The 26,934-nt window shown below is 53.9% G+C and overlaps 8 protein-coding genes across 8 annotated transcripts; 5 read left to right on the top strand and 3 right to left on the bottom strand.

Moving 5' to 3' along the window:
* Window positions 1–6: 6 nt before the first annotated feature.
* Window positions 7–1,706, top strand: J7T54_008369 (glycylpeptide N-tetradecanoyltransferase; the record flags this gene model as incomplete). The annotated part of the gene is made up of 2 exons (XM_051505400.1): window positions 7–674; window positions 722–1,706. 2 exons carry the CDS (start codon window positions 7–9, stop codon window positions 1,704–1,706), a joined length of 1,653 nt encoding a protein of 550 aa, XP_051363139.1.
* A 57-nt stretch (window positions 1,707–1,763) lies between these two features.
* J7T54_008368 (glycylpeptide N-tetradecanoyltransferase) lies at window positions 1,764–5,925 on the bottom strand (the record flags this gene model as incomplete). The annotated part of the gene is made up of 8 exons (XM_051505399.1): window positions 1,764–2,630; window positions 2,682–2,853; window positions 2,939–2,975; window positions 3,434–3,659; window positions 3,710–3,997; window positions 4,044–4,414; window positions 4,593–4,637; window positions 4,914–5,925. The coding sequence occupies 8 exons, from the start codon at window positions 5,923–5,925 to the stop codon at window positions 1,764–1,766; spliced, it is 3,018 nt and encodes a 1,005-aa protein (XP_051363138.1).
* A 519-nt stretch (window positions 5,926–6,444) lies between these two features.
* Window positions 6,445–7,800, bottom strand: J7T54_008367 (ethanolaminephosphotransferase; the record flags this gene model as incomplete). Its single annotated transcript, XM_051505398.1, has 4 exons — window positions 6,445–7,166; window positions 7,230–7,575; window positions 7,624–7,733; window positions 7,785–7,800. 4 exons carry the CDS (start codon window positions 7,798–7,800, stop codon window positions 6,445–6,447), a joined length of 1,194 nt encoding a protein of 397 aa, XP_051363137.1.
* A 577-nt stretch (window positions 7,801–8,377) lies between these two features.
* J7T54_008366 (uncharacterized protein) lies at window positions 8,378–9,067 on the bottom strand (the record flags this gene model as incomplete). Its single annotated transcript, XM_051505397.1, has 3 exons — window positions 8,378–8,779; window positions 8,829–8,917; window positions 8,968–9,067. 3 exons carry the CDS (start codon window positions 9,065–9,067, stop codon window positions 8,378–8,380), a joined length of 591 nt encoding a protein of 196 aa, XP_051363136.1.
* A 1,664-nt stretch (window positions 9,068–10,731) lies between these two features.
* J7T54_008365 (uncharacterized protein) lies at window positions 10,732–11,424 on the top strand (the record flags this gene model as incomplete). The annotated part of the gene is made up of 3 exons (XM_051505396.1): window positions 10,732–11,070; window positions 11,127–11,305; window positions 11,361–11,424. The coding sequence occupies 3 exons, from the start codon at window positions 10,732–10,734 to the stop codon at window positions 11,422–11,424; spliced, it is 582 nt and encodes a 193-aa protein (XP_051363135.1).
* A 1,144-nt stretch (window positions 11,425–12,568) lies between these two features.
* J7T54_008364 (uncharacterized protein) lies at window positions 12,569–15,855 on the top strand (the record flags this gene model as incomplete). The annotated part of the gene is made up of 7 exons (XM_051505395.1): window positions 12,569–12,837; window positions 12,997–13,433; window positions 13,491–13,867; window positions 14,230–14,434; window positions 14,490–14,556; window positions 14,614–14,867; window positions 14,924–15,855. The coding sequence occupies 7 exons, from the start codon at window positions 12,569–12,571 to the stop codon at window positions 15,853–15,855; spliced, it is 2,541 nt and encodes an 846-aa protein (XP_051363134.1).
* Window positions 15,856–16,655: 800 nt separating this feature from the next.
* J7T54_008363 (Transcription initiation factor TFIID subunit-like protein) lies at window positions 16,656–21,140 on the top strand (the record flags this gene model as incomplete). The annotated part of the gene is made up of 5 exons (XM_051505394.1): window positions 16,656–17,117; window positions 17,430–19,672; window positions 19,766–20,225; window positions 20,300–20,392; window positions 20,463–21,140. 5 exons carry the CDS (start codon window positions 16,656–16,658, stop codon window positions 21,138–21,140), a joined length of 3,936 nt encoding a protein of 1,311 aa, XP_051363133.1.
* An 868-nt stretch (window positions 21,141–22,008) lies between these two features.
* On the top strand, window positions 22,009–26,878 carry J7T54_008362 (Transcriptional regulatory protein-like protein; the record flags this gene model as incomplete). Its single annotated transcript, XM_051505393.1, has 4 exons — window positions 22,009–22,755; window positions 23,112–23,212; window positions 23,259–26,289; window positions 26,339–26,878. 4 exons carry the CDS (start codon window positions 22,009–22,011, stop codon window positions 26,876–26,878), a joined length of 4,419 nt encoding a protein of 1,472 aa, XP_051363132.1.
* Between the last annotated feature and the right edge of the window lie 56 nt (window positions 26,879–26,934).

Below are 26,934 nucleotides of genomic sequence, written 5' to 3'. Positions count from 1 at the left end.
GCCACAATGCCGCCTGAAGAGTCCAAGCCAGTCGAGCCCAAGGTCGACGAGATCGACGCAAAGGTCAAATCCGTCGCGCTCGAGTCCGAGAACGAGGATGATGCCTCCGAAGACGACGGGGCCGCGCCCGCTGCCGGCGAGGCAGGTTCGAGCTCCAGCAAGAAGAAAAAGAAGTCCAAGCGTAAGAAGGCCAAGGATCTCCTGACCGGAAAATCTTCCACGAAGGAGGAGAACATCCAAAAGGCTCTTGGGGAGTTGACACCGCAACAAGCCCAAGAGTTCCTGTCGCTGAACCCAGCCCTCGCCGCCGAGCTGGACGCCAACCCCGAAGCCGCGGCTGAGAAGCTCAGCAAGATGAACATGCGCGACATTATGACCGGTCTTGCCGCCAGTGGGAAGAACGTCAAGGAGATGGGCGCATACAAGTTCTGGCAAACTCAGCCCGTGCCCAAGTTTGACGAGGATGACAAGCTCGAGGAGGGCCCCATCAGGGTGCAAAAGGTGGAAGACGTCTCGACTGAGCAAGCGGCGCTGGTGCCTGGGTTCGAATGGGTGACCATGGACCTCATGGACGATGGCGAGATCAAGGAGGTGTACGAGCTGCTGAACGGTCACTATGTCGAAGATGACGGTGCCATGTTCCGGTTCAACTACTCGCCCTCCTTCTTGCGCTGGTAAGAGAACCTCACTGAGATGATGTGGACCAAGCTAACGAGTCCAGGGCCATGATGTCGCCGGGCTGGCACAAGCGATACCACGTCGGCGTTCGGGCCACGCAGTCGCGCAAGCTGGTCGCCTACATCTCCGCCATTCCAGCGCACGTCCGCGTTCGCGACAAGGTCGTACTCTGCTCCGAGGTCAACTTCCTTGTCGTTCACAAGAAGCTCCGCGGCAAGCGTCTTGCGCCTGTCCTCATCAAGGAGATCACTCGCATCAGCAATCTCAACGGCATCTGGCAAGGCGTCCACACCGCCGGCATTGTCCTTCCTCGACCCGTTAGCACGTGCCGCTACTTCCACCGCAGCCTCAACTGGCAGAAGCTATACGAGTGCGGCTTCAGCCCTTTGCCGCCTGGCAGCAAACCCCAGTACCAGGTCCGCAAGTACGCCCTTCCTGAGACCACATCCACAAAGGGTCTCCGCAAAATGACAGAGAAAGACATTGATGAGGTCATGCCCCTCTTTGAGCGATACATGTCAAGATTCGACATGGCTCCTCAGTTCACCCGAGAAGAAGCTATTCATTGGCTGGTGCCAAAGACTCCAGAGGGCGGTGAGGAGGTTGTGTGGTCATATGTCGTGGTCGACGGCAACGGCAAGATCACCGACTTCTTCTCTTTCAACTGCATCGAGTCGTCTGTCATCAACAACAGCAAGCACAGCGTACTCCGTGTGGCGTATCTCTGGTACTACGGCACGGAAGCGGCAATGACCACGCCGTACGATCGCAAGGCGCATGCCGCGAGGATGAACGAGCTGGTGCACGACGCACTCATCCTGGCCAAGAACCTCAAATTCGACGTCTTCAACGCGCTCTCGTTGATGGACAACGGGCTCTTCCTGGAGCAGCAAAAGTTCGGCGGCGGTGACGGACAACTGCACTACTACCTGTTCAACTACCGCGCGCGCCCTATCGCTGGTGGTGTCGACGAAAGGAATCAGCTCGATGAGAAGAACCTTAGTGGCATCGGTTTCATCATGCTCTAGGCATCTCATCATTATACCATTCTATGGAAAAAAAAAACATTTTATGCGATGGACCTACTATACTTGTCCCCAATGCTTCAAGCGCTCCTCTAGCAGCTCATTAAAGTATTTCTGTCGTTCCATCACGGGTGCGTGACCCATGCCGTCTACAATCAGTCCCGTGTCAGGCTCAATAATGTCGATAAGTCTTTGGCCGTTGGACACAATGATCATCTTATCAGTGTTGCCGTGCATTACCATGATTCTCTCTCGCCCAACCTTATCAGCCATTTCCTTCAGCTGCGCATCACTCTTGCGATGCCATCCAGCGGCGATGAGCTGGCAAAGAAAGCCCGGGGTAGACCAGTAGTGCGGGTGTCGCCTTTTGTTTATTTCTTGTGCCTGGAAGCGTTGAAAGTTGTTGTCAAACAACAAGTACTTCCCACCGGGCGGCGCTTTGCATCGGGGAGTCGACTCGGGGGATGGTGGCTCCTCCGCGTCAGGGGCCTCCAACCATTCATCCACAAAGATCTTCCTCGCTGTGTCGACGATTGCCTGTTCCTGACTCTTCGGGACCACAAACCCCAGTCGTTCCTTGGCCCAGTCGAGATAGCCTTGAGTATTCTGCACCTCGGCACTTGTGCTTACTAGGCTTAACGAAGCGAGCCTTTCTGGAATGGCGCATGCGACCTCTTGAGCGATCATACCGCCCAAAGAGATCCCGACGACGTTCACTTCCCGCGATGATGTCCAGCCCACATGGTCAAGGACCTCAATGAGGTCAAGTGCCATCTCCGAGGTGGAATAGCGAGCGACAGGTTTATCAGATGCGCCCATGCCGCGGTTGTCGATGATAAGGACCGAGTATGTATCGCCGCGTTCATGACCAAAGTACTTTGTCTGTCGCTGCCACGATGCCGTCACGCCAGCTAGACCCATGATGAACTGCTTCGTATCAGCATGGGTTGGAATGAATGCGAGGCTTCAAGCACATACACAAATCTTTGTCGGTCCTGAGCCATGGATCTCCCACGCGATGTTGACTGGCCCTCCTCGATCTTTAGCCACAGGCAACGTGCCTTGGCGATGGGGCTCGAGTAGCCATATTGTTGATGGATAGGCGGGGTGGTTCAATGTCTCCTCAATCATGGGGAATTTAGGATGTAGTCTGAAAAGCATCAGCTTCAGTTCCTCCAACCGGCGCCAGACGCAATGCGAGGTATAGACAAGTGGCGCGTTCAGGGAGCGCATACCTTTTTGCCATGGTGGGTCGAATGCGATGCGGCGTCACTAGGGTGGTGAGCTGAATGGGAAAGGACAGAGTGTGGAGAATAGAATGCAAAGATAAGGCGGATGTGAGAGAGTCAAGCTGACGAGGCTGAGAAATGTTATTCAGGCACAGTGAGATACCGGCAGTTGGTCTCGGTTGCAATGACGTCGGGCCGGCTACTATTATGGACCGAGAACTGGAAGCTCTACAAAGCAATGGTCCTCAAGTGATCACTATGATGTGCGTACGCGTGGACATTCAGCCACGATGAGTAAATCAAGCCTTGAAGATCTTGAAAATCGCCGAGAAAGCCAGTATGTTTAACTCTGCTATCTATGCCTTTTGGTTTCACGGCACATGTGATCCTGCAAGCAGATGCGCCTACATGCACCTTTTTGTCCGCAGCCGAGGCTCAGCTCTGAAAGCCCCAATGCAACTTAAGCCTGATCAGTGGACGAAAAGATACATCATCTCTCACCAGCAAGTCTACTCTTTTGCACCTCGCCGAGTGCCTTGCTTCCGCTCAGAAACGCCACAAGCCCAATTATGCTCATAAAGGGCAGCACAGTAAACAGCTTCCACCCACTGTAGTACAGGAAGTATACCCCCTCCATAGCGACAATGGACCCGAAGAACAGAATGTGCGAGGCTGAGCCCGAAACGGCTTTCGCGGCGTGGTCCAGGTTTGCGCCCATGGCAGCCCACTGTATCTTGTTAGCAAGCCGTGTATTGAGTTCCGGGTTCTGATGCATACCCCGAGCAAGACGAGAGGAATCGTGGCTACGACAGCCAGCGCGAATACGAGGCTGATTATCTTGGGAGGGCTTTTGGGATCATCGCGGAAGATGTGGTGGATCTCGGGCTTCTTGCCATATCGCAATGGCGCCTCGTACTGCGGTCGGGGGACATTGGGATCGACGAGAATGGCAACGTTGAAGGCGTGGCTCACGGCACCCTTTGTCGAGCCAAAAGAGCCAATTACCAACGAGGCTTCGAGCGGGTCGGTCGAGGTAAGGAGCTGGATGGGAAGATCTTTTTGCGTCTACACAATTAGTCCCTGAGACGACGCAGATGGAGGGATGACGTACAAGCTCGACAGTGCCCTTGCCGGACTCCTTCAGTGTCAGTGCGTAGGGCGCCTCGAGCCCGGTGTGCTTCTCCTTGAGCATCAGGAATGCCTGGTGCGGTCTCTTTGGCTTGCTGCCATCCTTGGCCGTGAGCGAGACCTTTAGTCTGTCAGCTTGGCCGAGCTGCACGGTTTCTTGAACGTCGGCGAAGATGTAGGAGGTGGAGACCGAGCCTTTGCTGGCGACCTCGACTGCGCCATCAGAAAAGGACCAGGTTGAGGCGGCGCTGGCGGCACTCGCCAAAAGAGCGAAGGAAGGTAGGAAGCGCATCTTGAAGTGAGGTGGTGATGGAGCTTCGAGGACCGGAGTTGCTGTTGAGGACAGCTTGGAGTCTATTTGGCTGGGAAACTGATGCCAATTGGTCAATCCTTGGAGTAGTGGGTCTCAATATCCCCCAGCTACCCTGTATCGTCATCAGCAGCGCGCAGTGTTTGTACAAGAAGAGTTGCAACGGTCCTATTAACGTGAAATCTTTGACTGTATTGACCCGGAAGCTATTCTCGAGCTTACCGCACTGCTTAACGCCACCAGCTCTGAAGTGCGTGATGGCAGGGACTGTTTGATGTAATGTCTGTTGAGCTCGGTTTTATTTGCCAGACGAATCCCGCTTCAATCAAGATGTCCTTCAGATCACATCTATCAATCCCACCAAGCACCTCATATTGTGCGGAAAGAGAAATCATCATTGCTCATGTACTCATAGCTCGGTCCTTTTTCCCTTTTCCACGCCAGATTTACTGCCCTCTTCACGGGCAACCTTCTTAGGCATATATTCCCCGATTTCGAGCCATTCCATGGCAAATGCTGTCACGATTCGACTCCAATCCCTACAAGTCCCCAAGTCAAGATGCTCGCCGTCGTCCTCTATCTTGTGCCACAGATCTCTTGGGAACGGGCTAGGAATAAGATGTAGGATCTCAACCCCGCGCTGCATAAAAGGCACATGGTCGTCCCCGATGAAACCCCTCCCAAATGTGGTAGCTTCCTTGTTTCCATCTGGCAAAAAGGGATGTTTGGGTGAGCTCTCCAGGAGCTTCAAGTCGCGCATGCGTTTCTCGAGATCGGCCATGTTTCGGTATGCCCAGTGCGTTGGCAGGAAGTAGCTCGGGACCGTCGGGCTCTCCGCACCTAGCAGATCCAATAAGACGAACAGGCTGATGCTGTCAAGGGGCGTCTTGTAGGTGGACATGGTCTCGTGTGGTGTCCTTTCCCACTCGGCGGCCAGGCTCCTAGCGCCGTAGAGGGAGTCATCGTCCGACCAGTGGTCGAATGCCTCCTCGCCGTCCAAGAAGATGATCTGTATGCCCTTTGCCTCCTCGAGCCCTGCGTCTCCCGAGTCTTCCATGTCTTTCCATTTCGAGGCCAGAGCGGTGTCGATGCTGCGCGCCACATGCATAAGCATGGCACAGGGAGCCGCGCTGTCAATGGCTCCAATAAAACCCTCTGGCTTGATCAGGCTGTCAAAGTGAGCGACTAGCGTGAGGCGGCCGACATCGCCTTCGTGAGCCCATGGTGGATCGCGTTGAAAGATCCAGTTCGTGAAGGGTACGTCTCTGTCGCCTGTAACGGGTGTCTTGCTGGTCGAGTTCTGCGATATGCGCCGCCATTCAGGCAATTCGTTTTCGAAAAAGTCGACAAAATGCTTCTGGACCTTGTACGAGCCATCCGTGCCGGGCACCCGAGGAATCAAGATGGGAGCGAGGAGCTTGCCCTCTTTGATGTTGAAGTCATCGTTTGGTGACGGTATTGAACGCAGGTGGTCGTCCGTCAGGGTGCTGAAGGAGCCCGAAGCGAGGGATAGCAAGGTCGTCAGGATGAGGACAATGGTGGATGGTCGGGGCATTTTGGAGGGCGAAGTCAGCCAGTGACCATGTCGGCGCTGATGTGAACAGTGGGAAAAGGGGGAAGGAAGAGCGCAGGTTGCCGGGCTCAAGTTGGGGATATCATTGTTCCAGGTTGTAAGGGAGGATGGGCATGTGCGTTGGCGCGCATAGGTGGTCGCATTGGCATGCGATGTGAAGCGGCGGACGTGGGTCCGCAATGCCGCCATCGGATACTAGACGGCAAGGCAAGGCAAGGTAGCCTGCGCCGACACCAGAACGGTGCTGGCTGTCCAAATCGCGGATGGTAGTATTTAAATGATCAAGTGCAAAGTTAGCTCATCGTGACTGGATCCCTGTTCCAGTCTTTGATCTTGTCTCGGATGGGAGGATACCGATCCAAGTATACGTCCAAACAAAAATTCCTAGTCCTGCCGCTACGATGTCCACGTGCTATTAATACTAGCGTACGACATGGAGAGGCTTAAATGATCCTACCTGTACGTACATACAAGAGGGTGACTATCGGTCAAGACTCGTTCTCAGTCCTGTCTTCCCTGAGTAGCTTTCTCTTCCTCTATCCTCCGCCTGGTCTCCTCCTGCTTGGCTTTCGGTATGGTAAGCGCATTGATCCCAAGGAATTCGCAAATGCTGCCAACGACAAGGAACGCCCATCTAAAGTATATAATGCCGGCAAATACAAAGTAACCCCAGAGATACGCCAGCTCCAACTGTGGTGAAATCTGAGGCAAGCCCAACAGGGGAAGGTTGCCAATCACCACGCCACCGAGGAGCGGAACGAGCATCACTGTCCAATATGGAAATGGCTGTCTCGTCAGATGCGCCAGGATCATCTTTGTCGTCATTCGTCCGAAAACAAACGACAGGGTCAGGCACAACAGTGTCAGATGATTGTTGTCCATCAATGTGCTGTAAGGGCTGTATATCCACGCTCCGATGGCGAGTGTGTAGACCGCCAGAGGAGTCCACTCGAGGAAGACTGGGGCAAGAGGCAGACCCTTGGCCCGCCTGGCCCTCCAGACATTGTAGACGCAGACTGGAATGTGTCCCGTGCAAAGAGGGACGACAATGACAAGCACCCATATATCCAAGGTGTTGGTCTCCCCCAGGAATTCGGCCAGGAGTGTCTTCTCCCCGATGGCGTACTTGAGAGGAACGCGGAAGACCTCTGGACCCCAAATACCTCCAACAGCCATGACAGCGGCTGCAATCAGTAGGCCCTCGGTCGGCCCGTTGAAATAGCCTAAATATAGGGTATGGGTGTGATACGTCTCCCACGTAGAAAAAAACATCGCGAGGCAGGGACATAGAGCGGTGAAGACGCCCAATTTGCTGCATCCAAGACCCATGGCGGCAGTCTCCAGGAGCGAAGCAAGCGTGCAGTTGAGCGAATCAATCCCGTGATCAAAGAGCTCGCCTAGACCGGAGGATGTCCCCGTTCGCCTTGCCTGCTTTCCATCGACATTGTCCATGGTCTGATACATAAAGAGACCAAAGGAAAAGCTCAGGTATACCCAAGTAGGGCCCGGTCCTATCAAGTCTGGAATGTAGATGGACATCAACACGATGTTCCCCAAAATGAAGAAGAATCCTAGGAGCGTGACCATGTTCGGGGCCAGCCACATGGGCAGGACGTTGACGAATGCATTCCACTGCACAGGTCAGCGACTTCTCAAGCTCCTCAATTTGTTCTGGCATACCCAAGGACCGAGAATATACTTGGAGACGGGCGATTTGTCGACGGCCGAGTACTTGTACGATTTGAGGTGGGTCAAGGCTTCGTCCGAGATGCACTCGGCAACGGCCTTTTCTGCGACAATGTCAGCGCTGTCAGCGAGTCTCGAGTGAAGGGTTCAAGTACTCTTCGGCATATCCATCTTGTCAATGCGCTGATAAAGATGCAAGAGTGTACGTAGACTCCAACGGGATTGAGGGTCTTTGAAAAGAAGCAGTCGTGGGGTCGGGGTGGATCGAGGCGCGTCCTTGGCAAGGAGGGATTGGTGATTAGCAGCAAATCATACAGCCACGCGCTGCAGTGACGTGATTTCACAGCATGAGGAGAACAGCAGGTTAGGATAGTAGCATGGTGAGGCAGAGGAAGATGAAGAAGTCTCTCAGCGATCACCAGGTAGGGAGTAATTACAGGAGCCATTGCGATCAGTCGGGTCGGTGCGGGAGGAACCGTCGATTTAGCGCAGGGGTTGGCACGTGAAATTGAAAACGGCGAATGTGACGACCTAAAATAAGGTATTATTACCTCACCATCGAAGAGGAGGCCATCTAGAGTCTATGTGGTCAATGTGCACACGTACATCACAATTATTGTATTACCGCCAGCACATAGGCTGCAATATGCTCGCTCCGATAAAAGGCACGTAGTAACGCCCGAGTAATATGCAACAAAGAAACGCAGCTTCCAAGTGAGTGTTTTGTCCCCGTTCTTGTCGTGCAACTTTACAGCAACGCGAACCCAATGCCAACGCCGCCAAACAAGACTGCCCAACCATACATGGCCTCGGCCTCCACAAGTGCCGCTGCATTGTCGTTGTCGTTGTTGTTCTCGGGATCAGACGGCCCGGTGTAGAGGACTACGTTGTCGTCGTCGATCTTGGTCTCGCTTGGGGCTCTTGTCGCGGTGCTCGCGGTGCTGCTCGTCGTTGTCACTCGCTTGGGGTTCGAGGCTCCACACGGATGGTCTGCGAGGCAGGCAGACTGGCAGGCAGTGTCTTGGTCGGCGCAATCATCGACGCATTGAATCCCCCACTGGCGGCAGACGAAATAGGGTAGCGTTTGGGAGTACTCGGTGACGTTGGGCTTCGAATTGTCGCCGCAAAGACAGCCGTAGGTCAGTTTTTCCTGTTTTGGAGGTCAGCGTTGGGTTGCCTGTCGGGTCTGGCGTGCGTACCGCGTCGCATTCGTTCACGAGAACGGGATCGGGTGAGGTTTCGTAGCAAATCAGTGGGCAGGTCTCTATCTGCATCGTGCACCAATAATCTACTCGTTTTAGCTTTCTCCGCGCAAAAGGCGCCGGAGCAAAAGCTCACCTCGCTGATTCATGTCGACGGTTTCGGGATCGATCTTGTACTGGGCTTGGGCCACAGCAATGAGGGAGGCTGCGGCCAGGACGCTCGAACGGAACAACATGGTTGGGGCTGTCGGATCTTGCTTTGGAGTGCGACGATGGGGATGCAGCGCGAAGTGTGCCAGGTAAACAGGAAATATCTAGCAGCGCCAAGCAGTCAGTACAAACTTGTCTTCTCAAAGCTGTGTCTCCCAAGTAGAATTGCCAGGCCGCCCCAAGCCACCGAGACGAGGCTAGAATGGGTCCGTACACTTACACGCAAATTAAACAGATGAACAGTGAATGTAACGAGGGAATCAATAACGAGTGTAGGACGCGAATAGTAGGTCCGAAGATGGTGGAGACCGAGGGAAGAATGAACTGTGGATTGAAAAGACAGGAGGGCGTCACGGGCTATTAAGATAAAGATGAGCAGGACTTAGTTCCATGATACATGTACCTGGCCAAGGGTTGCCTGCGGCGTCGGCGCTAGGCTCTAGCACTCGAGCCTTCTAAGAGAATGTTATGAGATTGGTTCAGGTGGAACGTTTCTCACAGCAAAGGTGACATTCCCGTATCTAAGACTTGGCGGCCTCGTAGAGGAGGTGTACCAAGCCTTTTCTCCTGCCAGACCCAATAGTCGACAACATGGGCGGGCGAGGCCAGTCTGGGCCTGGGCCATTTTAGCTCAGACAACGTGATGGCTCACGCTGTGGGGCTAAGCGGACCTTGACCCCGGGGAAGCTCGCTGAGACTTCTCATCTTATTACATTAAAGGTATTACAATTTGCTGTGATTACCGCTCGCGAACTGTGCGTTATCTGTTTGACGATACCTGTACTTATGTCCGTGGCCGGTACTTTGTTGTGGCGCAGCAAACATGGTATCACATCTACGAACGAAGTGCTCGTGACCAGTTGGTTCTCGTGTCGGCAGCCGAAATCTGGTCAATCGTGCTGCTTCGTGCATGAAGAGAGCATTGCATTCTGCAGTTCGAGTGTCGGCTTTCGCCGGTAAAACCGACGCCAATGCAAGCCTTATCCTCTAGTGTCTTTGCAAGCTATGACCGGGCTTTGTAGTACTGTGTAGTAGGTCCGGTACATTACAGCCTGTTCACGATGCGGATCAGAGCATCTAGAGCTCTGACAGTCCGTGTGCTTGCGGAGCAGTAGGCAGTAGTATCTCGTCATTGACATTGCATAATCACTGAGTAAAAATAACAGCTTCTCATCGCGATAGTGGCTGTGTCTACCACAAGCCAGCAGGCCTTGATCCAAAGTCATACATGGGCATGAGTGCCTCGAGTGCCCCGAGTGCCCCGAAACGGAAGTACCTTAGATCAGCGTTTTAGGCATCGGAATATTCCCACCATGCACCAATTCAGATGCGAGGCTCCAAATACTCGCGTTGAGGGCTGAGTTTCGTTCCTTGAACTAAAGGAAGGTAATGAGTGCTAGTTCAGTTCAAACATGATGTCAATGTGATTGGAGAGGGCCCAAGCCCAACTCAATTCGAGAACATAATAGCCCCACATGAATAGTGTCGATCGTCAACTTTGCGCATTGCGGTTCTACGTCCTCTGCACTTTCCGTATGACTCTGTGAGCACTACGTAGACTTTTCCATACAAAGCCGACACTTCGCGCCGACACCGAACACCATTATTACATGTTGCGACGCCTCGAAGTCTGGTCAGAATCTTCCACTCTGTCTGAGAGGCACATGCGCAACAACCCTCCATCTGCCGTATGGCGTCGGCCATAGACCAAGCGAACGACTCCAGCGCAGGCTGGTCTGTCGCAGCTGCCAATGTCCCCGAGCCCGAAGCGTCGCATGTCGTGACATCACCGCCATACTGGTCGAGCCAGCCTCGACGTCTTCACGCGCGCCACCCTTCAAACATATCGACAGAGTCGCTGCCAACAGGTGCTATAAGGTTGCGCGACAATGAGAATGCCGACGACGACGACAGGAACAATGCTTGCTGGGCGCAAAGTGTCGAGATTGTGGATTTCACAGTGGTGAACGGCAGTGCGGGCAGCATAGGCGCTTTCGTCGTGTACATCATCAAAGTACAGACGCTAGCGGTAAGTCATCTTTCGCCACAACGCAGTCAGTCCCTTTTGGCGCTTATAACAGAAAGGGGAGCTACATGCATATTCGGAAGCGATATTCGGAGTTCCATGATTTCAGGGAGCGCCTAATTCTCTCATTCCCAACGTTTGAGGCCATGATCCCGCAACTGCCACCAAAGAGCGTCATATCCAAGTTTCGCCCAAAGTTTCTGGAGAAGCGGCGTGCGGGCCTTCAATACTTTTTGCAGTATGTCTGGGAATTCCACAACTATCTTGTGATGGGCGCTAATGATGTTGGCTAGCTGTGTACTGTTGAATCCTGAGTTCTCGGGTTCACCTGTTCTCAAGGATTTTCTGTTTGCGTAACTAGAACGCGGTTTCTTGAATAACGCCAAACCCGCCTGGCGCGGTGGCAATTCTATTCTATGTACATGAGTAGTAAGTTTTCGAATACGAGTAATGATAGTACAATGTCTCTCTTTGGATGTGCCACAGCTGATATCCGGGTGGTGTATGCGACACCAAGTCATGGCTTGGACGCAAAGGATTTATGTGGCGCAACACGCACTTGTGCAAGATATAGACAACAGCTGCGCCTTGCTAAAAACAACTATTTATAAAGTCCATGGCTATCTAACCCGTCATTGTATAGATCGATCTTGAAGCTTGTAGAAGGCTCGGTTCGCAGAGATACCGCCAATTTGTTATACTAGTCTGCGGCTAAGAGCTCATAGATATCAAGCTTTTGTGCTACAATTATGTGCATGAATTTTCGTGGATCCATGATCCATGATCTTGCACGCCAAGCCCCATTGCCGACTTGCTTCGTAAATTCCACGCGTCCTCGAACACAAGCGTACGTCATTGCCTGGTTCAGAGCTTAATTCCCTTGTGAATTTAGATGGCTATGGCAGTACCACCTAGAATATTTCGGGCTTCACGTCATTGGAAAGATTCCATGTCGCCAGGCTTGAAAAGGACAAGCTCTAAATATACCTGGTACGGATACAGTCGAGGCTAATCGCGTGACCCCGCGACGATGGAGCCACCCATGCAGCACGATTCCAAGTTGTATCTCGGAGAGTATCACCACACTAATACACCACAACACAAGGACGGTTGCTGTTCACATTCCCCATGCATCACAGCTGAAGAGTACGACGAGCTGCTTGCTCGTCCCGCTGTTCCAAAGTCCGCATCTTACATGGCCAGTCTAGTGCCGCCCTCACCTGAGGAATTTGAGCGCATCAAAAGAGCCCAGGAAACGAAGGAAGAGGAAATCAGGCAAAGAGACCGGCAACAACATCGGCAACGCCGGCTTGAGTCCCAAGGTGAACATCATGAGAGGACAGAGGCCGCAAGATTAATACAAAAGACTTTCCGGGGCCACCGGGCGCGGAGAGAGCTCGATGGATTCGGACTCGATGCGAGCACTCGCTGGATCAGCGCTATCCGGGAAGCTGAGTTCAGGGAGACAACTCGACCGAGAACGAAGGAAGCACAGGACAATATGCCGACATCCTCGTATGGTGGACAAGGCAGCGGCGCGATGTCGAACGCGAGGGTACGATGGAAAAAGGCCAGCGTCGTGGCCCGCCGAGCGGGACATGATGACCTGGAATCCGACTCATCCTCGCTCACCACTACCGCGACAAATGCCTCGGTAAGCGAGCAAGAGCGCGTGCGGAAGAAGAGTGAGCAAATCTTGGGCAGATCCAAGCAGAAAGCGCAGATGATGGGCCTGCAGTATTTCTTGGAGATGGTCGACGTTAAGCACAGGTACGGCTCGAACTTGCGGACCTACCACGCGGAATGGAAAAGATCGAACACACGAGAGAACTTTTTTTATTGGCTGGACTTTGGCGAAGGACGAAATGTCGAGGTGGAGGCTTGCCCTCGAGATCGCCTGGAAAGGGAGAGGATACGATATCTCTCCAGGGAAGAACGGCAGTACTACCTGGTCAAGGTTGATGACGAAGGGCGCTTGCGTTGGGCAAAGAACGATGCGAGGGTCGACACGACGAATGCGTACAAGGACAGCATCCAGGGTATCGTGCCAGCTGATGACCCAACGCCCGCATACGATCCTGACACACAGCCGCGCCATGACTCTTCGCTCCTTCGAGGTAGTTCAACCGATAGTGCAGCGTCTTCCGCTCGATCCAGAAGAAGGGCAGATAGAGAGGCGAAGTACCTCAACCCGCAGGGAAACGATTCGGACTCCGCGGACGAGCACGAAGATGAAGAGCCAGATGAGCATCAACATCCTCAGATGAGGAAGGTCAAGCACTTCTCTGCCTCGACCATCTGGAACAAACTCCTTCGCAAGTCTGTCAAGGAGGGGACGTGGATTTTCGTTGCGGACACCTCCTTTCGTATGTACGTGGGAATCAAAAACTCGGGCGCATTTCAACATTCTTCGTTCCTTCAAGGTAGCCGGATTTCCGCTGCTGGCCTAATCAAAATCAAGGACGGGAGGATAACGTCGCTTTCCCCGCTGAGTGGTCACTATCGGCCCCCAGCAAGCAGTTTCCGCTCCTTTGTTCACTCATTGCGTGAGGGGGGTGTAGACATGAGCAAGGTCACCATCTCAAAGTCCTTTGCTATCCTCGTCGGTCTAGAGTCCTATAAGCGGGCGCGCAAGAAGTCTAAGCATCTATTGGGCAAGATGACGAATAGGAAGGAAAGGCTGGTCCATCCTGAGGAATTTCGGCAACAAGAGGAAGAAGCCATGGATACTAGTAGGAGTGCAGCTCGTGAGCGGGAAGTTGTCGCGGCGGAGATGGAAGAGAGCAAGACCGCTACCAGAGTAAGGGAGAAAATAGGGTTGCCGAGAGAACAGAACAAGGGAGAGTGACTGATATGTATGATACGGTGGCTGTGGAATATACCCCGATCTGAGATGTCATGGATAATGAATAGTCAACGAAGCATGCGCCTTACCTCTCCTACATCTTGACTCCAGAGTGTGATCTTATCCTTTGTTTCAAATGTCGCTGAGTTTCTTGGATTATACTCAATCGCCCAAGTCCCCTACACGCCGTAGGAACGGGACACATAAGATCGGCGTCTGCGAGCCGATGTAGAAATATAGCATTACGCCACCCAGTATCGCATGATCGCGACAATTGCGCCGTTGCGGACTTGGCAAGAGAGTACAGAATTGTGCAGGGTAGGCTTGCTGCCGTGCTCTCCAGCGCTCGCCAGCTATCCCTCAACAAGCAATCGCGCGACGGGAACGTGTCAAACATCAGTCACGTCTCATACAGCTACCAAATTCGAGCATTGCCCTCTCAACGCTTCACGCTCATTGCAAAAACGATGCGATCCACCACATTGGTTGCCAATGGCCTCCGTCACCCGCTCCTCACATCGAGTTGAGGACCCTCCTCCCACTAGCGATTCGATGCGTCCGCAAGCAGCAATACTAGACCAGGCCGTTGCCGAAGGCGGCGGCACAGGAGGTGCGCAGGGTCGTACGAAGCGAAAATTACAACAGTACGCGCATGGACACAATGAGACAAACAAACGGACGCGTATGGTGAACCAAGGCAGATCCGTCGCGCAAGGCCGCGCCGACACCCCTCCAGCAGGCGCTGGTCAAACGTCGGCCGCAAACCTCACAAAACACCAAGCCAAAGTTGCCAATGGTATTCGACACGAGCTGGACAGACTGGCAACCGAAGGGGGTGTCGATAGAGAAGGCAAGCGCAAGCTGCGCTCGCAGGAGTCAACGCGCTTCAAGAGCGAGCTAGCGCAGTACTTTCCGGACTACGACGAGGTGATAGGAAATGATGAGAAGCAAGAATGTTCGTTAGGCGCTGTTGTTCTTGCATATCTGCACATGTTGACTGACTACTCGTAGATCTGTTTAACGTCGACACGCCTATTCTCGTGTCGGACTCGGCGAACGAAAGTGATGATAGGCCCCTCGGGCCCGACCACGGCACCGTGGTTTCGGTACGAAGCTACGGCGATGCGCTGTATACAGAAGTCTCAAATGCCCAGCGCATCGATCTGAGTTCACTAGGGTTGCAACAATCTAAGAACATTACTCCAGAGGACCCTTTGCATGACAGCAATTACGAAAATATACATCGAAGAGCAGAGCGATTGGAGCGGAACATACGAAACACTGAGAAGGGGCGAGCTCAACATGATCGCGACCGAATAGTTCAGCTCAAGGAGAGTTTAGAAGGCCAGGATTGGCTCAAGGTCATGGGTGTTAGTGGCGTGACAGAAGCCAGGAAGAAGACATTTGAACCTGCGCGACGTTACTTCATATCTGGCTGCCAAGCAATCATTGACAAGTTCACCAACTGGAAGAACGAGGAGAAGCGACGCAAAGCAGAGAAGAACAAGGCAGATGCCGAAGCCGAAGAGGAGGACGAGGAGGAGGCGGAATCCGAGGAAGCTAGTGATGAAGAAGACGACTCGTCCCGTGGGACTAGCGAAGCATCGTCCCCCGCAAAGCAGCTTCGCGAAGAGGCTATGGCGAGATCAAGACTGACAGCCAGAACTGCAAAACGACCGCGACCACGGCCCCTGCTTAGAACAGATCCGCCGGCAGGACCGCCGCCGCCGCCCAAAGAGTTCAAGTCCTTCTTTGAGAAGCAGCACGAGCGTGACAGTGCAGTGAACAGGACGCGTAGAGGGCGCAAGGTCCTCGCATGGGGATTGCCGATACCCGAGTTGTCTGATGTTGATTTCGAATTGCCGGCTCATTTTCTAGACGAAGACAAGATGCGAGCTAGGGCGCGGAAGAAGCGTGCGGACAAGCGGCGGAGCAAGGGTTGATTTACCGCTGAGATTTGTACGTTGCACAGAACAGGCAGGGTGTCCGGCGCCACGGCTTGACTTTGGGAAGAGATTCATCGAGGAATATATCAAGACTTTTATCACACTTGACGCATGGAACCTGTTCAACCTGTGTTTCTCTCGGGCGTAGTGAATGTGAGGCTCAGACTATGCGCGGCGTGACTGCGCAGGAAGCGTACGTATGCTCGAGAGGACGTAATGAAATCATTATTCATTATCGTGCTAAAAACTTGCATGCCTAAGTTGAGTTGCAAGGAGTCCTTGTGATTTGCGAAGCAGGAAAGATCATACTTGAGGGAACCCTAAGACGCGGTCCGTCTAAATACCTGTGACTTGTAGGCGGCATTGTGAACCTGGCAGAGCATGGTCCGTGCGCAAACCTTCCGACGCGCAGCAACCTCCAAGCTTCTTACAGCATCACACCCCGTCAACACCGGATTCCAAACCCAGCAGTAGGCATTCCGACCGACTCGATCAGAGCGTGCCTGGGTGTAGGGGTCTTTTTTCGATCGTTTCAGCATCCATAGAGACTGACACGCAAGCCGCAGCGTATTTGTCAAGCTGCACGATCGCTCAGCTTCAGCTACAAAACCTTGGTCGAAAGAGACAGCGAACTTACGCACGCGCCGCTCAAACGAGTGCGACATTCGAAACGGAGTGCGCGCGCAAGCCGCCGATCCCGAAACTCTCGATGCGAGACGCATCAGTACTCTGCTCCCAGGAGCGCTGACCGCTTCTCGACCTTAGTTCGAATTCCGACCACGCTACGCACGGACAAGATGGCTTCTCATGCCCTCTTCGACGAGGATAGCGACCTGCCGCCCGTGGAAGAGCTACCGACGCAAGCGTACTTCATCATCAAGCAAGATGTAACGCTGGACATCAACTTCCGTGAGAAGCGCATCGACGGTACGACTGACATCATCCTCGTCGTATTTGACGATAAGCTCGAACATGTCGACCTGGATGCAGCACAATGCGATATCGATACGAAACATATCACCGTCGCAGAGCTACGAGAAGCTCATGGCAGCATCGTGGAGGGTCCCAAGCGTCGCACGGGGGCTGAATACAATGACCCATATGACGCGCTGCGGCCGCCTGAGAACTACAATTGGACTGCGGAGCATCATGATTTGCGGCGTATACGTGCAAGGCGTCTTTTCCAAAATCGAGCCACCGACGTACCCGCTGAAGATAGAGAATTCAAAGGTTGCACGCCGGCATACGGATCGCTCAAGGTCAATCTACGCGCAAAGGCAGGATCAGATCGCCCTAAAGTGATCATACGGAAACAAAACGAATCGCAAAGGCAGTATAAGATTTCTATACCCTTCACGAACAGGAATGGACGAGATGGAGTTCATTTCGTAGGGGTCGATCCGCTTGATACCCGATACCCTCATATGTATACTCGACACTCGCTTCAACCAGGGACGGCCTCCTGCATTTTCCCGTGTATAGATGATCATGGGCAGCGCTGCGATTGGAGAATCACTATTAAGCACCCGAAGACGCTGAGTGACGCGCTGAGGAAACCGTTAGCGACACAGGGGAAGGTCATCGACACCGATGCAAAGGCTGACCTGTCGGAAGAGGACAAACTCCGGGATATGACGGTGGTCTGTTCAGGCTTCCTTGTAGAGGAGTCGACGGATCCCAAGGACGAGCGTAAACGACTCATGACATTTGAACCGGAAAAGAAGACGTCAGTCCAGAAGCTCGGGTTCGCGGTCGGTCCTTTTGAGCACGTCGATGTGTCATCAGAGTTCCGATCCGAGGAAGACGAAATCAAGCTCGGTATCAGCGCCCTTCGTGTTCACGCTTATTGCTTGCCTAGGCGGGCGGAGTGGGTTCGCAACACTTGCATCGCCATGACGATGGCCGCAGATCATTTCAGCTGGTCATTCGCCAAGTACCCTTTCGGGAATTTCAAGCTCATCTTCCTGGAAGACATGGTGGAAGATACAGTAGCACTGCATTCTATGGCCTTTGCCAGCAACCGCCTGCTTTACCCCGAAGATATTATCGACACGGAATTCGACACGACTCGAAAACTGGTGTACACACTCGCTTATCAATGGACGGGGATCAATATGATACCCAATACGCGAAACGACATCTGGATCAGTATTGGGATGGCACACTTCATGACGGAGCTCTTCATGAAGAGGCTGTGTGGCAACAACGAGCACCGTTTCAGGATGAAGACAATGTCTGATCATCTGGTGGAGATTGATATCGAAAGACCGTCACTGTACGACCTCGGGTCGAGCCTCCATCTGGGCGAATCTGAAATTGAGTTTATGCATTTGAAGTCGTCTCTGGTCTTCTTCATTCTCGATAAACGTCTTAACAAGGCGTCAAGCGGGCACAACCTCATGCGGATCCTCGCGAAACTCTTGACAAAGGTTCAGATTGAGAGTAGCGACAAGGCGTCGATTCTGAAGACGCCCGACTTTCGCACCAGGTGCGAGAAGGCGGCCAAATGTAGTCTCGAGACCTTTTGGGATCAGTGGATATACGCCAGCGGTGCACCCCGATTCGACGTCAAGGCACGGTTTAACAAGAAGAGACTCTGTGTGGAGCTGACACTGAATCAAATCCAGCATCAAATTGTCAAGAAGCCCGAGCTGCAAAAGGCCGACTTTATGCGCTTGATCAAGGAGCGACGAAATCAAACACCACTGGGAGAGGTCCAACCTGTCTTCTCCGGGTCAATGACAATTCGTATCCACGAGGCGGACGGTACACCCTATGAGCATATCATCGAGATCAAAGAAGATGCAGCTCGGGCGACAAAGTTCGAGATTCCATACAACACAAAGTACAAGCGCCTCAAGCGCACGCGGCGCATGAAAGAGAAGCTCACTGGCGCCGCGGCGAATGCAGACGCACAAGGCGAGACGGAGCAGGATGCCTTGACGGTGTCGTTGGGTGACGGTCTGTCAACCCCAGAAGAGCAAGCCAAGTGGGAAATCATCGACTGGGATCCGGAAACGGAGCGGAAGATGGACCAGGAGTCGTACGAGTGGATACGCATAGATGCGGACTTTGAGTGGGTTGCGGCTATGAAACACACGCTCGAGCCTTACATGTACGTCTCACAACTCCAGCAGGACAGGGACGTGGTAGCGCAGCAGGATGCCATCTTGTATCTGGCGACCGGTCCGCTGCACCCTATTGCGTCTGGATTCTTGGTGAAGACCATTATGGACAGGCGTTACTTCCACGGCATCCGGACCATGGCTGCTGCGGCGCTGACGCGCCAGTCCAACATCAAGGACCTGCCAATGTTGGGCTTGCGACAGCTGATACTGGCGTACCGCGACATGTTCTGCTACGAGAACTCTAATCAGCCTCGCCCGAACGACTTCTCCGACAAGCAGCAGTATAAGGTCCGATGCGCCATCGTCCAAGCCATTGCGGAGGTTAGGGATGCGAACACACACCGGTGTCCGCTGGATGCGCGCCAATTTGTGCTTGACCAGTTGCTGTACAACAACAATGAGAAGAATCCAATCTCGGATCACCATTGGATCGCTCTGTTGGTGAAGACCTTGGCGACATCCATGATTCCGTCGAAGAAGGATGAGTGGGTCGAGCGCCAACGCAAACTCAAGGACGATGCGGAAGACGGTTTCTTGGAGAAAGCCATTGAACAGATTGAGCGTGTGCTCAGGCGAGATGAGTGGACATACTCCTACCACAATATCTGGACAATTGCGGGTTTGGACGCGAAGCAGCGGCTGATGAAGGCTGAGGTGATTCCCAAGAATTTACTCGACTTTGCACAGTACTTGATTGATGGGACAGCGGACACGATTCGCATCAAATGCTTCGAAGCATTGATTGATCTTGGGGCTATGACTGACCATGCCTTGTTTAGTCTGCTTGTCTTGGTGTTGACAACCGATCGGTCGCCCCATGTTCGGAGCAAACTCATTGAAGCCCTCGTCCAGGGGCTCGCTGCAATTGCTCTTGGCGAGCACGCAAAGCCCGTCGAAAAAGAAGAGTCTTCCATGGACCTGGACGATCCGCTGTTGGTCGTGCAGGACAGTGAGAAGGAGATTGAGGCGCGCCAAGAGATGTTTGCTCGCAGACAGAACCTGGACTCGGCGCTCACTGCGCTGCGCAAGGAAATGGACGAAACATATGCCAACGACCAGCGTCATTACCGCACCGCCTTGCGCAAGGCTTTGGATCACCAAGGCCTGACGCGCACGGAGATTGAGAGTCTGCTGGACGTGGCGGCTATGATGCTTGAGGAGGCTAGTACTTGGATTTTGACGCTCCAGTTGCCCAAGGCATGGAAAGCGGAGAGGTCGGCGCAGGCAACACATGACCGAGTAAGTCGCAATGCACTGCATGTGGACTCTGCTAATAATTTGAAGCTCCTGATGAAGTTCACGTCCCACTACAGGACGGAGCCGAAACAATCAAAGCCAGCCTTACTGCCACCACCACCTCTCCCAGCCGTGGAAACACCCGCGCCAGCTCCATTGGCACGAGCGCCGTCAATCAAAATCAACACGAACAAACTTTCGACGCCGCGAACATCCTTTTCGGACGCAACAGCATCACAGCCTCCCCCACCGCCAAAGCCAGCGAGCTTCAGTGCGCCCAAAGAAGTCTTAGCGCCGGCCAAACCAGTCAAGCTACCAACTGGCTCTGCGCCCAAGCGACCATTTGATGATTCCGACGATGACGAGCCCATGGCTGCGAAGCGTACCAAGACTAGCACACCTCAACCCATCATCCCGTCCGCTCCTGGGCGCAAGCGCAAAATGATTACCTTGAAGACGAAGAATCCCGGGCGTCTGGCAGTGATTTTGGGACAGAAACCGTCGGCCCCTAGAAGGACTTCGCTGCCAGGCATGGCACCTAAGAAGGAAAAGGAACCCACCCCTGAAGGCGTTAGTGCGGGGATCCCACCAAAACACAATCGAAAGCCCCTACCCATAGGAGGAGTAACTGGCGATTCTGCGAGGAAACCTCTACCCGGCTCTGGGGATCCTGTTCGCAAGCCCTTGCCTGCAGGCGGGGCGTCGATGTCACCGCCTCCACCACCACCGGAGAAGAAGTCTATGAAAATCAACACCAACACAGCACGCGCATCACCCAAACCTTTGTCCAATGGTACGTCGGGGAGCCCAGCGCCAGCCACGCCTCTGAGCGCAAGTGGTCGTCCCAAGATCAAGATTGTACGGAAGTCGACCAATCCAGCAAACGGCGGATCGTCTCAGTCACCGCCTGCGCCTTAGTGGTATCATGCCGCACAGAGTTCGATGGTGTGGTACTTCGTGAGCTGGACCATGACGGCAGTGCACTCTGCACAAAGATGAAAAGCATACGTTAATGGAAGATGGGGCAGACAGGCCGGAGATGTGCTAAGGCATCAGCGGATAGCATTGCGAAGGCGTTCGGGCTGCTTGATCGATTCTCTTTTTGGGGTGAACATGATTGGGGGTGCGGCAAAGGATGGTTGATACCTGGTATATTATAGCTGAGGCACACAGATCAAGAATGCACTATTACGATATGCTCCAAACGGATAGCTCTGTCTCTTGGCATGAAGAATGATACCTAAGGCCTTGGGCCTGAACCTGTGCAAGTAAGGTACGTACCTAAGGTATGTCGTCACCAAAAGGGGTCCGCGACCGGTGGAGCGGGGCCTGTCACGTGAGACGGGTGATGAACAGGAGCAGCGCGGTCCCGAGCGAGCTCCAGTGCACGGGCGGTGTTCGTTGTCTGGATCCCGGCTCGTGAAACTTCTCCAAGCAGTCCAGCAACCTCGCGCAAACACTCTGTCAACAGAGTCATTGCCGTGAACCGGGGCCTGGCTTGAATTTTGCGCCCTTTATCCTATCAGTCAATTTCATAGATGATACTCCAGCTCATGTTGTAAGTTTCACTCGTCATCCCTTTCCCAGCCATCGTCCAGCCTTGCCTTGCGCCGAAGCAGGCAGCCAACATCTGGGCGCTATCACTGCCAAATGATTGCAATCCATTATCCTTTGCTTCTCCCGGCCTGTGCTGGGTGCACTTACTTGCTTTGTGGCTCTCGTCGCATTCCTCTCCAGACTCTCGAACTACTACGAAAGCCGTTGCTGACCATCACGGCAGACCACAATGAACACGCACAACCCCCACGGTGGCGGTGGCGCGTACGACCGCGACCGTGAACGAGAAAGAGAAGAGAGACACCGTGCCGTGATGCAGCAGCAGCACGAACAAGAGATGGCGGCTCGTCGCGACCAGCACGAACGAGAAGGCCGCGAGTCCGCCGATCGCTACCAGCAGCAACAGAACACGCCCCATCACTCGAGCAGTGCCGGATCCATTCCGATTCATCAACCTGTTGCCTCGCGAGGAGCCAACCTCATTCACAGTCCGGGCGGGATCCTCGGCAATTTCAACGGTGTTGGAAAGGACGGCCCGGCTAGCGGGGCGCCTCAGGGCAGCACAGCTAGCTTTGGGGGACCCCTGCTGCAGCAACAACAGCAGCAGCAGCAGCAGCAAAGAGAACAACAAGCCAGGCAGGCCTTTGCGGATGCGCAGCAGCATCCGATGTTTGCTCCGATGACCCACGCGCAACAAGGACCCAGCGCTGGCCAAGCTGCTCAGGGCGCCGGGGCGGCGGCTGCCGTTGCGGCTGTCTTCGGCGGCCCGATACAGCAGGCGGCAGCAGCTCAGCAGCAAGCGGCCAGGCCACATCAAGATGGTGGCCGTGGAGGACCTCCAGCTAATGGCGATGGCTTCAGAAGTGCTAGACCCGACAGTGCTCAGCAGGCGCCACCACCACCGCCACCACAGCAGCAGCAGCAGCAGCAGCAGGGAGCTGGTGGCATAACCCAAGGGCAACAACCCATTCTGAACGTAAGTGATCCTATACGCTTTGCTTGTCTGTCAATGTGCGCGAGGTTAGAGCAGGCGGCCTCAACACGTTCCCTTAGCGTTGAACCATCAGGAAGGCTATCCTTGCTTGGTATAAGCAAAACCTCTGCCTCGAAAGTCCACGACGATCCAAGCAAGCGCTTTTATTGTCGTTCGAGATTTTCGGTCATGGCTGCGACACAGATTGTCTTCAATACGTCCCTATTGAAATGCACGCACTACACCGAGTACGGCTGCGTTCGCCCAGTCTATCACAGATACCTCCTTAGACTCTGTCCGGTACCCGGAGCTCGCGTCATATTCCTTGCAGGGAGCCAATACTGATCTTCGTCTTGTAGGACGCTTTGACCTATTTGGATCAGGTCAAAGTCCAATTTCACGACCAGCCCGATGTCTACAATCGGTTCCTTGACATTATGAAGGATTTCAAGAGCCAGTCGTATGTCCCGTGTTGCCAAATCGTAAAGATCCAGCTAACAGAACAGCATCGACACGCCAGGTGTGATCAACAGGGTCTCCGAGCTCTTCGCGGGGAATCCTAGTTTGATTCAGGGGTTCAACACATTTCTCCCGCCGGGCTATAGAATCGAATGCGGTGCTGGCCACGACCCGAACACGATTCGCGTGACAACCCCCATGGGGACAACGACTCAACAAATTGCCGGTACAAGGAGCATCACCGACGTCAACCCTGGCCCTGGGCAACCAATGTACGCCGACCGTGGTGCAGCAAACAACTGGCAGCGTCCTCAGCGCAGCATAGAGAGCCCCGAAGCGGCATTTAGCACGCCTGTCCAAAACGGCAACAATCTGCTTGCCGTCTCGCAAGGCGGCACCTTTGATCAAGCAGGAGCACAGCAGCGCAACCTGTCCCAAGCCCCTCCGACAAGCCAACCGGTACCGCGAACCCAGACACCTACTCCGTCTGCCCAGGCTCTCATCAATGGCAATGCACCACCTGGCTCAGCGGCTCAGAAAGGGCCTGTAGAGTTCAATCACGCTATATCGTATGTGAACAAGATAAAGAACAGGTTTCAGGACAAGCCGGAAATCTATAAGAATTTCCTCGAGATTCTGCAAACTTATCAGCGGGAATCGAGGCCGATACAGGACGTTTATGCACAGGTAACAAACCTCTTTGCAGACGCGCCTGACCTGTTGGAATCGTTCAAACAGTTTCTGCCCGAGACAAAGGCTGTTGCTGAACGTGCCGAGGAGGGTTCGCGCACGCCACAACCCAAGATGCCACCGCTCGGCAGCTTCGCGCCGCCCGCGAGCGCCTCCAAGGACAACAAGAAACGGCCGCGCGCCAACGAGAAACAAGCTCAAGCTGCTGGACCAGCCTTCCCTGAAGTTGCTGCCAACCGCGCGGCACCTGCGACCACGGTTAACGGAACCAAGCGTGCTAAGTTCAGTCATGCACGGACGCAGATCGAGTCTGGAGTAGAGCCGACTTTGACTCCACTCATGCCCGAACCGTATCCACCACGACCGACTTCGACCTCGACGGCAGACGAGATGGCTTTTTTTGAGCGTGTTAAGAAGTATTTGGGGAACCGGGCGTCTATGAACGAGTTTCTCAAAATGTGCAACCTGTTCAGCCAGAACATCATCGACCGAGAAACTCTATACTACAAGGGACTGACGTTCATAAGCGCCAACCCCGAGCTTGTGTCTTTCTGGGGCCACTTTGTGAACTACCAGCCCGAGAACGCTGACATTGCCAATCGACCTGCACCCCCGACCGACAAGGTTTCGCTGAGCAATTGCCGGGGCTACGGGCCGAGTTATCGACTGCTCCCCAAAAGAGAACGCCAGAAGCGTTGCAGCGGCCGGGACGAGCTCTGTCAATCTGTGCTTAACGATGAGTGGGCGTCGCATCCCACATGGGCGTCCGAGGATTCTGGGTTCGTTGCGCATAGAAAGAACCAGTACGAGGAAGGCCTTCACCGTATCGAGGAAGAACGCCACGACTACGATTTCTACATCGAGGCCAACTTGAAGTGCATTCAGCTCCTGGAGCCCATTGCGCAGTCGATGCTGGCCATGACTGCCGAAGAGCGTGCTGCTTTCCAGATGCCCGCCGCTCTGGCCGGTCAGAGCACGTCGATCTTCAAACGTATTGCCAAGAAGATCTACGGCGACCGTGGCATTGAGGTTGTGAACGACTTGTTCAACACGCCATTCACTGTTGTCCCCATACTCCTGGCCCGCATGAAAGTTAAGGACGAGGAATGGCGTTTCTCTCAGCGGGAATGGGAGAAAGTCTGGCACACACAAACGGAAAGCATGCATCTCAAGAGCCTCGACCACATGGGTATTCTTGTCAAGTCCACGGACAAGAAGAACCTCACGACCAAGCACTTGGTCGACGTCATCAAGACCAAGCATGAGTCCCAGCGCCGCGAGAGGCTACTCAGAGGCAAGCACGCTCGCCATCAGTTTATCTGGGACTTCGCCGACAAAGACTTGATCAGCGATCTGCTTCGCTTCTGCATGCAGTATACACTTTCAAGTGGAACTTACAGTACACAGGAGAAGGAGCGCATACTGGAATTTTACGAGACTTTCCTTCCCGTCTTCTTCGACATCCCCGAGGAGCTGTTGGGCGATAGGCTGCCTAGGATGCCTCTTGACTCTGGCGAGGAGGATGTTGAAGATCAAACCCCTGCGGAACTCACCAACGGACGCAGTCGCCGCAATGGCCGGAAAGCTGACTTGCTCAGGGGAGTTCTCGACCCCGTCAGGAACACCCCCAAGCCAAGGAATCAAAAGGAGGACAGTGCAGCATCTGGCAGCAAAGAGACAACACCCGACGTGGGATCGAATGAGGAAGATATGCCCGATGCGCCGGACGACGCCGCTTCTGCAGAGGTCACCAACGAGCGGTGGATGCCTACCGTACCCAAGGCCGTGGTGGTCGGCGAAACTGACAATGCCAACGGTTTGCTTGGCCCTGACGGAGAACTCAAGGCCGACGGTCTTTTCACTCGGACTTGGTACCATTTGTTCTGCAACCAAACCATCTATGTCTTCATGAGCATCTTTCAAACACTGTATTCCCGCCTACACGATGTCAAGAACAGCCAGGACACTGTTGCGCATGAGATCGAGCGATTGAATCGAGAAAAGCCAGCTCGTGACATTGGCGTGTCCGAGTCACCAGGAACCTTCTTCACGACCAATGATCAGCCTGCCGATTTCTGGCCAAAGACGGCTGCGCTGATTGACGACTACATTGCTGGCGATATCGACGAAAACGGGTATCAGGATGTGATGCGCCACTACTATCTTCAGACAGGCTGGAAGCTGTACACAATCCAGGATCTTCTCAAGACGCTGACAAGGCTGGCACTCAACTGCAGCCATCACGACCAGAAGGACAAGACGCATGAGCTGATTAATCGCTACATCAACAACCGCGAGAAACCCGAAACGAGTTATCAAACAGAGATCAGCGAACGCAAGGCTGCGGAGAAGTGTGTTAAGGACGGCGAGCTGTTTGTTATTCGATGGGTGAGTTTGAGTGTTCCTATCGGGTGGGTCGTTGCTAACTAGGGAACAGATGCCTGGTCAATCGATCGCCACCGTGCGCTGGCTGCAGCGCGACGAGAGCACGTTCCACACGGACGACATGGCTCTCCAAGAGCGCTGGCAGTACTACATCTCATCCTTCATTCGGGTTGAGCCGACTGAAGGCATCCCCCGCTCGCAGCTGCAAAAGGTCGTTCTGACGCGCAATCTGCCTTCAGGCGACACTGATTCTGACGATGGGACAAGTCCCAAGCCACTATCTTTCGAGGAGAACCTTACGGTCAGCATCTGTCTGAAAAGCTCCAAGATGCTATGGGAACCAGGCACCTCCGAGTACTTTGTCTACGACCAGTCGCCCAAGACTAAGGAGCAATGGGACCGCCGCGAACGGTTTATCAAGGCTCTTAGCCACCATCGTGAGACGGAGTTGACGAAGAAATTTGTTCACAACCCGGTGTGGGCGCGGGATATGGGCCCCGAAGGCGTGCAGGAACAGAACAGCAATTTCCGCAAGTGGCTGGATGAGGGCGTCGTGCCTGCGGGTGCAAGCGAGACTGACGAGGGGGCGTAATAGACTCGGGGTGTTGGGTTGTCGAGTCGAAATGATCAAAGGGCGTTTGCAACCGG

This window comes from Emericellopsis cladophorae (genome assembly GCF_022114955.1).
Source record: "Emericellopsis cladophorae strain MUM 19.33 chromosome Unknown NODE_14_length_400046_cov_116_985211, whole genome shotgun sequence".
Taxonomy (NCBI): Eukaryota; Fungi; Ascomycota; class Sordariomycetes; order Hypocreales; family Bionectriaceae; genus Emericellopsis; species Emericellopsis cladophorae.
Note: the sequence above shows the minus strand (reverse complement) of the source record. Positions and strands in the feature narration are given on the sequence as shown.